General features: G+C 34.5%; 1 protein-coding gene and 1 pseudogene across 1 annotated transcript; both read right to left on the bottom strand.

Moving 5' to 3' along the window:
• Nucleotides 1-4,853: 4,853 nt before the first annotated feature.
• LOC143574764 (zinc finger protein ZAT9-like) lies at nucleotides 4,854-6,256 on the bottom strand. Its single transcript, XM_077059304.1, has one exon. The coding sequence runs from the start codon at nucleotides 6,254-6,256 to the stop codon at nucleotides 5,057-5,059; it is 1,200 nt and encodes a 399-aa protein (XP_076915419.1). The 3' UTR covers nucleotides 4,854-5,056.
• Nucleotides 6,257-12,192: 5,936 nt separating this feature from the next.
• LOC143574765 (UDP-glucose 6-dehydrogenase 5-like) lies at nucleotides 12,193-13,619 on the bottom strand (annotated as a pseudogene).
• Between the last annotated feature and the right edge of the window lie 379 nt (nucleotides 13,620-13,998).

Consider the following 13,998-nt stretch of genomic DNA (forward strand, 5'->3'; position numbering starts at 1 on the left):
GAATTTATGCTGGATTATGAGGTTTTTATTGTAGCTATATATATATATCAGTTAATGCACGAAAAATGTGAAAAAGTAACAAGGCTCCAGAAAAAAAAAGAACTGGACTAGAGTTAGATGCGGTTAGGAAGCTGAAAATCATGACATTTCAAGATAAATGCATATGAATAAAACATTCATATTTAGAAATTTGAGAATCTTGAAATCACTAGTAAGAAAATCATGAGTCAGCACAGCAAAAATTTTAACTGATTTAGCTTGAATCTTCATGCGAAAGCCGAAAGAGCACAAAATGTAATAATAATAATAATAATAATAATAATAATAATAATCTTAGTTTTGTTCAATTAATTAATTAATTTTGCATCAGAACAAAAAGCAAGGCACAATGGTTGAATAATTCAATCAGCTTATTCTTAAAACAGATGAAAGTAGTGAACTTTTGATAACTGGTAATTTGTCAAAATGAAGCCTTTGTTGGTGAATTGAATGAAGAAATTATCAAGGATAATAATGAATGCAATCCCACAAATCATGGCCAGTCAAAGATGGAGATATTCTCTCCATAGGTTATGCCTTACATATAATTGTAATTAACTGTATTCCTAGAATTAACTTCCAATTCTTGTATATATATATAACATGTATGTCTTATTTATTGTAATAGACAAAGTGTGTTTGATTCTATTCATCTTCTAATTTTGTGATTGTTCATATTCTTCATATAATCGTGGTTTCATAATATATTCAAAACTTTAATAGAAATAGTTAATTACACATAAAAAAGAAGAAATCTTTGTGGATAAAAGAAAAGGAAGGACGAACACCAATTTATCAAAACATTGAATACAGTCAACAATAATAACAAACTGATTTTGGGGATAATACGATACCTGACTGACAGAGAGATTCTGGAACAAATGCACAACTCCTTCGATTTGATTTGTGAGATGACGTCTAAATGAGAATATATATATATATATATATATATATATATATTTGGGAAACAAATTGAATTGAATGGTTCAAGAAAACAGAAATGCGACAGAAGGAGACGACAACCGCGTTAAGTAATTGACTTGTCCACGCCAGTTCGTACGTCGGTTGTGGCTCTTCTGGTCTAGATTACTTGATTTCAATCAGCTCAAGCCCGTGCTAGATCATGGGTCGAACCTTGCACAGACGGTATGCATTTCAATCTTCTGAAGCCAATTGGTAATCAAAAGACTTGTTCATCTCATTCTACAAAGTGAAAACCAGGGGGTCAAAAACATAAGCTGTCAAGGTACACTTTTGACACATTAAAAAAAATATAAATATATACTTTTTAGACAAATTAATTTTATTTGTTCCTTAAACAATAGGGCAGGTGGGGAGTCTAAATAGTATTTAACTGATTGAATGGAAAACTCAGATATCTTTTTATTTTTTATACCCAACTCATAAATATTGACACTTGCTCATGATATAACCTAGGATCTTCCCATAACTACTGCTCTTAGGCTGTTTTTAGTGGTGGGTTGTAAAATAGGTGGAATTCACGCTATAGATTGACTATTTTTATTTTAGGAGTGCAGTAGTTTATAACTCAAAAATCGTCAACTCACTTATTTTATTATTATTTTGAACACACAACTGCGGACAAATATTTGTCACCCCCCCCCCCCCCCCGCCCCCGCGCCCACCCACACACACACAAATTGCCCCTTTTGTAGCTAGGGAGCGGTGTTATAGCCCCATATCGCCCAAAATCCCCACTTTTGTCGCCCCACTACACATACTCTTAGATACTGTAACGCCCACAAAATTTTGATCCAAATTTGACAAGTTTATAAAGATCAAGGACTAAAAATAATAAGCTAGTGCACCTTCGTGATACGCGAAGATGCACAGGTTCAGGCTATAAATAGACAGCCATGGGGATGAAATCTCCATCACATCACACACACTTTACCTCGGTTTTCGTGCCATAGTCCCGACAATTCCGACACGTTAATTGTCTAGAAGTACGTGCAAATAGGAGTGCTGCCCACGGGAAGTTTAAGTATTCCGTATAGACAAGCCATACCAGGTAGGGGTTTTGCCCGATTATTTTATTATATATGGATTAGACCCTAGTCTGGGGTATAGTCTATACCTTGATCAGTTAATAAGTGAAATATAGCTTTCATAAGATAAGATTATGAATAAAATATTATTCTTTATTATAAAGATATTTCTTACGAATGAAGAAATGGGATATATATACGTTTCTTCCTGATAAAGAAACGTGGTATATATATGTTTTATAAAGAAATGAATGTCAAGGTAAAGGTTATGCAAATAGACTAAGGTCTAAAGCTAGATCATAGATCTAGTTATTTATAAAATGTTATTCTCATACTATAGGTCCGGGATAAAGATCAGGCATTTATCAGTGAGATGCATTGTTTACAAGGTGAATACGTCAAACCTTTTTATGAATGTTTTATGACGTGAATACGTCTATGTACTGTTTTAAAGATATTTATGGAGGGTTATCCATAAATAAAGAGTCAGAAAAGATTTTATATGAGGGTTGGTATGAATCCTCTATGTTTATAAAATGTTTACTCTTATAAACTATGGACTGTTATCCATATGTAAAGAATTATGAAAGTATTTACATGAGGATTGGTTCACATCCTCTAAAACGTTTTGATACAAGGTAGTGTTAAACACTCAGGCTAAAATACATGTGTCTGGATTCATACATAAATGGTTTGTAGTGGGCACACTACAAACACAATGACCATGAGGCAAGTGACTGTCTCTAGGGCGAGTGAAGTCCGATTATGTGGTCTATTGGTATTTTTAGTTCCGATGAGATGGGATGAGGCCCACCGAGTCGTTAAATGCTATTGGTGTTGTGTCATAACGAAGATGATTTGTATATGATTATGTATGATGAATTATGAAAACCTTTTTGTTGAGTCAGCGTTATTCACCAGCACATAGCTGACATATTTTCCCCACATTTCAGGGAAACAGTAAATGTTAGAACAGGCAAGCAAGACAAATTAGAAGACTGGGGACATAGCCATTAGAGGTGATCTGATGGCTCAGATATTTTATTTAAAATATTGTGAAGAATCATATTTTAAAATGACAGATATTTGAAATACCGAAACGGGTATTAAATTCCCAAAATTTCAATATAATGATATTTTACTCAAAAGACTTCCGCTAAAAGAATATAACTCTGATATATTTACAAAACAGGTACCAACTATTGGTCATACGCCTAGACCATAGGTCGGGGTGTGACAGATACTACCATTGGGCAACTAAAAAGAACAACCTTATACAATAGTAATGAAGTTTCCAAGTTTCTTATTAAAGTCATTTTAAGTTTTCTTTAAGTGACTTGAGTTGCATAATCTTACGTAATATTTTTGCTATAAATGTTAAAAACTTTAAAATCAAGTGATGTAAATGAAGTTATATAAATGTTGGTTAGTACTTAGTGATGATTTTTGTTTTTTAATTTAACTTTATTTTTGGAACGACAACAAAATTTGTTAAACTAGGGGGAAAAAAAGAAGCAACTGTGTAATGATACACAAAAAGCAACACCCCCCCCCCCCCTCCACCCAAAATAAAAAATAAATAATAATAATAATACATATTGAACCCCTTTCAATCATCCCAAAACATAGCCGAAGATCTTGATCTACTCCGAATCCAAAAATATCCTAGAACCTTTATCTTATCTATCAAATATGCCATAACAACCGGCTTCCCATCACAAACCAAAGCATTCTTTGTCCTCCACAAATGCCATATTGTAATCTATATGATAGCATTTAGAGATTTAGCCTTCGTTTTCTCCAAAACATGGTGTTTATGTTGGTCCAAGATATTCCTAAGGTTTAACGCGTAAATGCTCGGTATTCAATTTGACTTAAGTTTAATATTATGAAAACTAGATTGCTATTCGTATATGTTCATTTTTCTTAAGAACTTAATTTAAATGAAAAATATAAAAAAAGATTACATAGGATTGAAAAATGAAATGACTTAAAGAGTGACTATTTTAGAACTCTTAAAAAACTTTGTTACTCATTTATGAAGCTTTCATATATCAGTACATTTTAATTTTTAATAGTTAACAGTCTGGAATATATATTAAAATGGCTAAACAAGCGCCTGAAATAATTTGATTAAGAATTCATGTGTTTCTACAACAAAATAATCGTGAAATAGGCACATGTAATAAAATAGTGTGGTATAATCTTATGGAAGAAGTTGTTTATTGAAATAATATACCTAAATCTTCAAGTGTTATCTAGGTATTAGTTTGACAGATCATCAACAGTAGATGCTTCTTTCCGTAAACCTTTATTGAAAATCAATATTTTAATATATTGTATGATCTTTAAACATTTAATAACAAATATTTCAAAGTTGCTACTTGCTAGACATTTCTCACTATTAAATATAGAAAAGTATTAAAAATTTAGTTGAGTATTATTAATACTTTTGTTTCAACTTTTAGGGTGATTTTAATGTTGAGTTTCCAATAACAAAAACCCAAGTTATATAACCAGATATTATATAATATATATGGGTATACTCGATACCCGTGAACTTTTCGAGTACCCGAATCATTAAAGAGACAAAGTGCAAGACACAATTTTTGAGTGAGGTATGAAACACCTTAAATACTTATAAAAGTTGGAGATTTGAAATGACCTACTATAAAATCAACTAAAAGAGACATACTTAAGAAATAGAGAGCATCCAAAGACATAATCATGTTCCAACTCGTTAGAGCTAACCTGAGCTGGCTCGCTTAACTTCGAGCCCAAGCTCAGTTCGCTCTTTAACGAGCTCTATCAATGTTTATGAATGAAGAAAACCAATGTATTTCACCAAACTTTAAGACTATCACAAGGTGTGTTTCAGCTACCTACAAATGTTTTTCAAACAAGAAAGTACATCAAATTTGTAAAGAATCAATGAATTATGTAAGCTCTGATAAGATCCGGTGCATTAATACCAGTATAATAAACCCGTCACTTGAAAAGATAAAGTCTTAGCTTGTTGAGAGCAATCCTAGTACCGCTGATTCATGGTTGTAGCACCATGGATTGTACCCTGCCCCTGTTGAACTTGTGTTCATCATCACTGTCTCTTGTTCTTCTTCATCAGGAAGCATGTTCAGATCAAAAGAACCTCGGATTTCATGAACCGGTCCGTCAAATTTCTTAACCAAATTCGGGTTTTGTTGATTCAGTTTCGCCTCAGCAATCAAATGTGATCTCTTGTGACCCCCCAAAGCCTGCCCTGATGAGAAAATCCTAAAACAAATTGAACATTCATGAGCCCGTACCGCCATTGTGTTCTTTAAAGATTCACCAAGATTGAAACTTGATGATGGTTGATGATTATCAAATGTTTTTTCACAACACCCATTGACCATATGATCATGATCTAACACGGGCTCGCCTTTGATCATGTCGGTATCATCGGTTTTTGAATCTAAACAGCCCTTTAGCTTCTTGTGGCTTGCTTTATGCCCCCCAAGGGCTTGGTAAGAGTGGAAACTCTTGTTGCAAGTAGCACACTCAAAACTTCTCTTGCTTTGATCATCAAAACCCGACTCGGGTGCTTCTAAATTCTTCATCTTGCATCCGTTTTCGATTACCTTTTCACCCCAATTTCCCACATCTTTAGATAGCATGATCAAACACATAGCAACCTCTGCTTCTTGATCATCAACAATATCAGAAACAACACTTGTTGAAGCTTGATTAGCATTCATGGAGTCCGAAGACGAATCTTTAGTGGTCACATTTCTTGATCTCGGTTTCGATTTCTTGATTCGAGGGATATTCATATTCGCACCCGAATTCTCAGAATGACACTTCATGTGACCAAATAAAGCCTTCCAAGACTGAAACCCCTTTCCACATTCTTTACAAAGTTTATCAAGAACCGCAAATTCATCCGAATTTGAGTCATTGGTGACCGCTTTATGAGTCTTTTTAGGATCTTTTCTAAGCTCATAGCCCAAATCACTCGAATTCACCGATTTTCCGACATCATTGTAAACAGATGACAGCTTCATCTTCTTCTCAATCTGATGATGAAGGCCAGTGGAGTTGATCACATGAGACCTCATGTGACCTCCCAAGGATCTACCACATGGGAAGCCCTTATTGCAGAGCTTACACACATGTTTCATCACTTCTTGATCACTTTTTTCAACCGAATTTCGATTAAGATTCAACATTAGATCAGATCAAAGCTAAATTGATCCAAAAACAGAGAATTAAAGAACACCCAGATCAAGAATTGACAAGAAACAAGATCAGAGCCTCAAATATTCAATCTTTATGCAAACAAATCAAACCCATCAAGAACAGAAATTAAAGCATCAAACTTGAGAATTGTTAAACACCCAGATCAAGAAACAAGAACAAATGCCCAAATCTTTACCAAGAACACAACTTTACAAAGAATCTTGAAGAACCCATCTCAGAACAAGATCCAAGAATGTTATTTGACAAGTCAAGAACTGAATTGAGTAGCAGTAAAGAAAAAAGATGATGGGTTGGTTACCTTTATTACTTTTGAAGAGAAGAGACTATATTTGGAGGAAGAAGGAGAAATCCATGCATGAAAACAAGGATAAAAAGTACTCAAAACACCAATCTGACGGTTGCAACTGCCCCACATTTGGCCTCATGGTTGAATGCTGATCAAACAATCTACCCACAGAAATACAGACAGAGCTGTGGGTCCCACCTTGGGCCTCTCAAAGTTTCCTTCACTGTGACTAATCAGAGTAGGACAAGTGTCACACTTTATGTCATTTTGAAGTTGAATAAAGAACCAAACTGTTTGTAATGAATTAATGACTAGTAAGTTGGGAGGGACACATGAGAAATGGTCCTACAACAAGTTTGTGAAGTAAAGAATCCACAAGCCTGCAAATGGAAGCTAAAGCTTTTTTGTGCTAAGCAACCATAGTAGGTAGTGCTAGTAGCCTACTGGTAAATAATAATAATAATAATAATAATAATAATAATAATGATAATGATAATGATGATACACAATTTCTTTTTATAACTAAGGTTACAGTTATCATAATGAAAAGTCGTTATGATAACGAAAACGTAAAGTCGTTCTGAAAAAAAACAAGAGAATATTTTTGTGAGTCTCTCATAGAAGAATCAAAACTAAAGTATTCAAGACGACAAGACATAAGATTATTTTTTTTTTTAATTAGGTGATGCCAACCTAGTCAGTAGCAGAACTTGAACAGTTACATTGGAGGGGCCAAAAATTTCAAATTAGTAATAAGTTCGCACATATAAAGTAACCAAAATTTTTTAATCAAATAAAGAACATAAATCCCAAAAAATAACATCTTCTTTCACATAAATGAATATGAGCTTTCGGATAGGGGGGATAAAAGATATAAAACATAGCATAATTACAAAGACGTGGGTCATATATTCTACTTCTGAGCCGAAAACCCGGGGGGGGGGGGGGGGCACAACCCCTCCCCGCCGTTAATAAGGTCCGCCCATGAGCCTAGTTATCTGAAATCGCTTATCCGCATTATAACCAAATATGTTAAATACCATATATTTTTTATTTTATAATAAATGGTATCTTGAGTTTGAGAAACCTGAAATTATAAAATTGATGGAAATATTGAATTTATTTGAATTGTATATTTGTATTGTATTTTTAATTCGGTGTTTTACGCGAGTGTAAACATGAGTTTTGTAGGAGATTTTAATTTCTCATTGAATCAATATTCCAACATAAATACAAATAAAAGCATATATGTTATTATAAATAACTACGACTTAGAGCAAATAAAGATCACACACTAACTACTAACTAGCCAGCTACAAGTCTAAGCCTAATTGATGATACATAGTGGTCGCCGATGAAATCAAAAAGCCGGCTTCCTCTCATCACGCAAACCATAAACCTCAATATCTTATTGTGGTTAATCACTATCTTTAGCATTAATTGTATCGTTTAAGCCGGCATCTTAGTACAATGTTTAGCTGTAATGCTAGTGATAACAAGAAAACAACTAACTTTTGTAGTTTATTAGTTTTAGCCCTTACTTTAAAATTCTTTTAGCATACAAGTCCAATTCATGACATGTGCATGCACATTATGTGACATTATAGATTATGGAATCCTCTATTCTCATATTTGTATTTAGTGATGTCCATTGGGCGGTTTCAAGATTCAACACAATGTACAACTTGTATTGCGTAGGGTACGAGTAATTATGAGAGTAGTATTATCATTAGTTATATACACATGTGGTGACGTTAATTAAGGTAAACAAGGTTCACTAGGAGACAAGAGAGTGTAAAAGTGATCAAGTTTGACAACCAACCAAGTGAAGTTTTGGTCACTCTTTGTCCTTTAATACATGACATTTTGCATACATTTTTAGGCCAAAGGTAACATGCCTTTGCTTTGATAATTATGCCCCCTTATGATTTGGTTGGATAAGTTAAATTAAAATTATATTTAATTTGCATATCGGATGTGTTTTTTCTTTAAAAGACAATATTTTATTAAAAATAATCCTAGCGAAAAAAAATCCTGGCAAGAAGCTAGAACATAAAAAAGAATATTAATTACAATTATTAATTAGATGATTGATTTATACATTATATGCAATAAAACTATATTAAAATATATTGCTAAAAACCTAGAAAAACATGTATTCACAAAGCAAAAGCTAAACAAACTTTGAATTAATTATATCATTTTTCTACACAGAGATACTTTATAGATTAAATTTGTTTCTGGATCTTTTTATATTGGATATTTGAATAAACAAAGTAATGAACTTGATCATTACCATTCTATTGTTTTGTTTGATTACCATGTGAAAATGAAATAAATCATTGATTTATGTTGTTTGGTAGATGGGAAAATGTGAAGAAATAGTGGTGAGTGGTAATGGGTGATGGAGGTCACGGTGGTGCCAGTGGCTGGTAGTGTGGCGGGTGCTATGGTGGGCGGTAAGCGGTGGTGGTTGGTGTAATGGTTTGGTTCCAGTCTAGTTTTATGGTTTGAATTCTTTCTACTTGGTTTCACGATTTGAGTTTTAGCGGGGTCTTCTAAACAATAATAAACAAGAGTGCAAGTACATGAGATTTTATAACTATATATATTATTTTAGACATTTTAGAACCACAAATGAAAATTACTTTTCAATGAAATCTTTGTAAACTTGAGGATCATGGCATAAGCAATTTTATAAACTGAAATAGAATGTGGTCTGTTAGGAAGTGCCAATTTGCTACTTGTCTAGGATTAAGAAAAACAATACCACAAAGGCTAAATGTAATATGATGTAATCTGTTTTCCAACCGGACTGGACCGTTAGTTACAATTCGGTTTGGTTCGATTTCGACTTTCAACGGCTCGATTACAATTTTCACTTATAAAAAACCATTACTAACGGTTTGGCCCAAAAAACCGTCAAACTCGGACAGTTAACACCCCTAGTGGCAGTGTTGGGTGGGTGGCGGCAGAGGTGGTGATGGGTGCGGCGGCGGTGGTTGGTGGGAGGGTGGGGGAGATGATGTAGGGTAAAAAAAAAAGTGTTGATGGAATTAATTTGAAGTATTTTAATAGAATGAAATGAACTGAGTAATAGATGATTTCATTAAATTAATCAACCAAACATTTTTTCTCATTCATCCGCTTCCACCTCTCATTCTTATCTACCAAACACTACCTTATAGAGAATAGGCGGATTTAGGAGGCTTGAGGAGTCCCCCCCCCCCCTCAACTTTGTTGACGAAGTGCAGAAATTTAAGGTTTTTAGCATTCTTAGGAAACCAGCATATATATTATGTTTAGTAGTTTAATAGCGTCATCTAGAAATACCAGAGTGACTATCAAAATCACGATATATCCCTTGGACTTTACCTGCATAGTTTTCAAAACCTGTTGTCTACATTTTGTTACCACTAGTTTCAAAAAAAAAAAAAAAGATTTTTAGAATACCCACTTCTCTTTTAAATCCACCACTCTTATAGAGTCTAGTAATGCTTGTGTGTTTATACTAATTTTGCGTTGTGACACTCATCTTCTTTAACAAAGATGGGATCCACATCTATTTAGTGCTTATACCATAAGTGCACGAAGGAGACTCGTAACTATTTGAAGTGGTTCATTACCCCAAAAGTAATCTTGTATAAAGTAAACCATGTGATTGCTTAATTGGTCATCAACTAATTAATCAATACTTAATCCCAAAGAATTTGTAGATTATTGCAATGAAAAAGAGGTCTACATGTATTAAACTTGGTGATTTATGGGCTTATGGCATACTTACTCATGCACTAGATTTATAATTTTGGATGAGTTTAATACAAAACCTAACCTTAATATTGTTTATCATATATCAACTATATTATATTATTTGCAAAATGATTTAAGGTACCCTCTATTGACTACATACAAGGGAGGATCGTAGGATTAACATGGCTTTTTTTGAAAGAGAAAAGAAAAACAAAAAAATAATTCATTTTTTTAATTTAAAAAAAAAACTTGGAATATAAGATGATGACTGAAATGCAATATTTGTTAATCTCTTTCAATATTTTAGAAAAATACAAAGCGAATTTGTTTATTTATGGATCTTACACATGCAAATTGCAAACCATATATAGATTATATATTTCATAAACATGTTTAGTTAGACTTTTATTTATATATAAACAAAAAAAAAAGAACATGTGAACAAATTAGTGTGCTGATTTTTTATATACGTAAGATATACATTTGTATGTAATAAGTACAAATAAAAAAAATAAAAATAATGAATTATCAATAGGAAAAACTAAATGATTTAGGTTTGTTTTTATTATCATCATCATAATTTCGTGTGTATGATGAGCGTCAAAAAGGATTATTAATGTTACACCCACATGCTTTTATATAAATCGAGTTACGAAGCGGAAAAATGTCCTCATTTAATTGCATTTTACTTTATCATTATTTTCAAAATACTTTTTAAATCATCCGTAATGGGGCATTTTGGAGGGGAAAATGGCCCAAAGTGTCTAGGTACATCACCCCATGGGCGTTTTAGAGGCGTTTTGAGGGCTCAATTGCCTCGCACCGTTGTGTACAAACCGGTTGAAATTGGAAGAAGATAAGACCTATGTATTTTGGACTAATGGAGAAGGAGGGGTTGTTTCCCCCCTCCACCACTACACTTGGTCTTACTAGTAGAGTTAATGAAACTCTGCCAAGAACAGTATGAAGAGAGTGTGGGACTCGCTCTCTTGATCGAGCAACTATTAAACTTAACTATTTTTTGTTCTTTCCTGTTTTTCCAGCCTTTAATCAAGTTCTATGTATGAATATATAGAGTTTACCGTTAAAAAAAGAAAGAGAAAAAAAATTTATTTTCTATCTTAGCAAAACAAAATGAAAGTCAATAATAAACAATACAATACAACTGCATTTGTAGGTCCCTCGACTGGATCTTAATAGACCGATCCATACTATCAAAGGTACGGAATCCCTTTGATTAACGATGACGAGCAATAAACAAGCAGAACAATAATACAATTCTTTCAAACACTTCTTCTATTGATCATAAACAAATTACAATCAATTCAAGACTTTAGCACATAACACAAGTCATTCTGGTTCACACGAAAATGGATGGAATGGCTAAACTAAAACCCTAAACCAAACTTGTCCTATATAACCCAACAAGTCTGTTCGATCCTTGTCAAACGAGCTTAACAAGTTCGCTTGATAAGTTCATTGGCCACTCAAGCATGTACAAACTTAAACACAAAACATAGTTACGAGTACTAGACACGATTACAAACGACTATCTATTAACTATTGTCACTCGATATGTAGAACATTATTGAAAGTCAATTAAACATTTAGGGGCATTGCAATATGTAGTAAAAAAAGGTAGAAGATTTATTAGTCAATTTTGTTTAATTTAATTTTAACAAGTTGGGTTAATAATGGGCTTAGTTGTTCAGTTTAGAGGCATTCAAGCTTAAAAACTAAGCCCATTATTAGCCCAACTTGTTAAAATTAAAGCATAAGAACGTAAGCCCATTTTTAGCCCAAAAAGAGTGACATAAAACAAATGAAAAATATGAGAAATTTCAGTTCCATGCAGTTTTATTAATGATCATCTCAACAAAATTTAAATATTTTGTTCTGAACAACACACAATAATGCTAAATCACAATTAAAAAAAAACATATACTCAACAAAAACATAATTCTCAATGAACCAAACCTTCAAACTTTATGCCACTGCAGGCATATCCTTCAACCATGAATCCAATGGCTTCCCAATTGAATACACAATGAACCCAATCTCCCTTAGTTTCTTTGGATCCACAACATTTCTTCCATCAAACAAAAACGCCGGTTTCGCCATGCTATCATAGATCTTCTTGTAATCAAGATTCTTGAACTCGTCCCACTCGGTCAATATACAAACCGCGTGTGCGCCCTTAGCCGCCTCGTACGCGTCCCACACCACACTAACTGACTTAACCGACCTTGGGCTCATGGGCTGCAAGTGCACCGCGTGTCACCCGTGTCTTTCTTGAATGCAAACCCGAGAACCGCAATCTTTTTGCCAGAAACCGTGTTAAACATTGAAGAAACGATCCGGTTGACGAATCGGTTCTTTTGGTAGTCATTGACCTTGATCACTTGCTTCCAATAATCAGCCACTTCGGGTAGCCCGTTGCATTCGCAAATGTAGACGAGGTTTAGAATATCCTTCTGGAAACAAGATCCCCCGAACCCTACACTGGCGTTCAGGAACTTGTGTCCAATTCTTGTATCCTTTCCCACTGCGTGGGACACCTGTGCCACGTCAGCGCCTGTGGCTTCACATAGCGCTGACATGGCATTCACAGAGGAAATCCTCTGTGCCAAAAATGCATTGGCAGCGAGTTTTGACAACTCTGCTGACCAAAGATTAGTGCACATGATCCTTTCCTCTGGCACCCAGTGAGCGTAAACATCTTTTAACGCCTTAATCGCCCTTTGACCGTCAGGGGTTTCTCTCCCTCCAATCAACACGCGGTCAGGGGCAAAAAGGTCATCTATCGCGGTCCCCTCCGCTAAAAACTCAGGATTAGACAAGATTTGATACCTCACCCCATTGCTATTATGAGTAAGGATCTTTTCTATAGCCTCTGCGGTTTTCACAGGAACCGTCGATTTCTCCACCACAATCTTGTCGGATTTCGACACGTCAGCGATCATACGAGCCGCACTTTCCCAGTATGTCAAATCCGCGGCTTTCCCAGCGCCAAGGCCTCGGGTCTTGGTCGGGGTGTTGACAGAAACAAAGATGATGTCAGCCTCGGCTACATGCTTCTCAACATTAGTGCTAAAGAAGAGATTCTTGCCCCTACATGACTTGACCACGTCATCGAGGCCGGGCTCGTAAATAGGGAGCTGATCGCTGTTCCATGCAGCGATCCGAGAGACCGAGATATCGACAACGGCTACTTCTATTGCGGGACACTTGAGGGCAATCACAGCCATTGTTGGACCTCCAACGTAACCAGCTCCAATGCAGCATATCTTCACCATTTTTTTTAACTGGTGCAAATATTAAAAAAGATCAAATTTTGTTGAAAACCAACATATAAAATTCAAAATCTATATAAAAAGTTTGACTTTTTTCTTGATTCTTGAAAATCCAAGTAACATGAACGATTGTGAAATTTACTTTAGAAAAATAATAATAAAAGTTGGTACCTTTTATGCAGAAAGAATTGAAGTTGCAGGGAAGAAGAATAAGATGGTGGAAAAAATGGATGGGAAGATGTGTTTAAATACACATAAGAAAAAAGAAAAAGAAACTAATTAACTTAAAGATCTGAATTAATTGTTTGGTCACGAAAAAGCTAAGCAAAGTGGGAAGTAAGGTTTACAACATTGAACACGTTTCCAAAGTCCAAACTATACC

This window comes from Bidens hawaiensis, unplaced genomic scaffold, assembly GCF_021521415.1.
Source record: "Bidens hawaiensis isolate Kalapana, Puna unplaced genomic scaffold, B.hawaiensis_p1.1 tig00027096_1, whole genome shotgun sequence".
NCBI lineage: Eukaryota > Viridiplantae > Streptophyta > Magnoliopsida > Asterales > Asteraceae > Bidens > Bidens hawaiensis.

Coding starts and splice junctions, on each gene's coding strand:
- LOC143574764 (XM_077059304.1), bottom strand. CDS start 6,256: ATGTTGAATCTTAATCGAAATTCGGTTGAAAAAAGTGATCAAGAAGTG.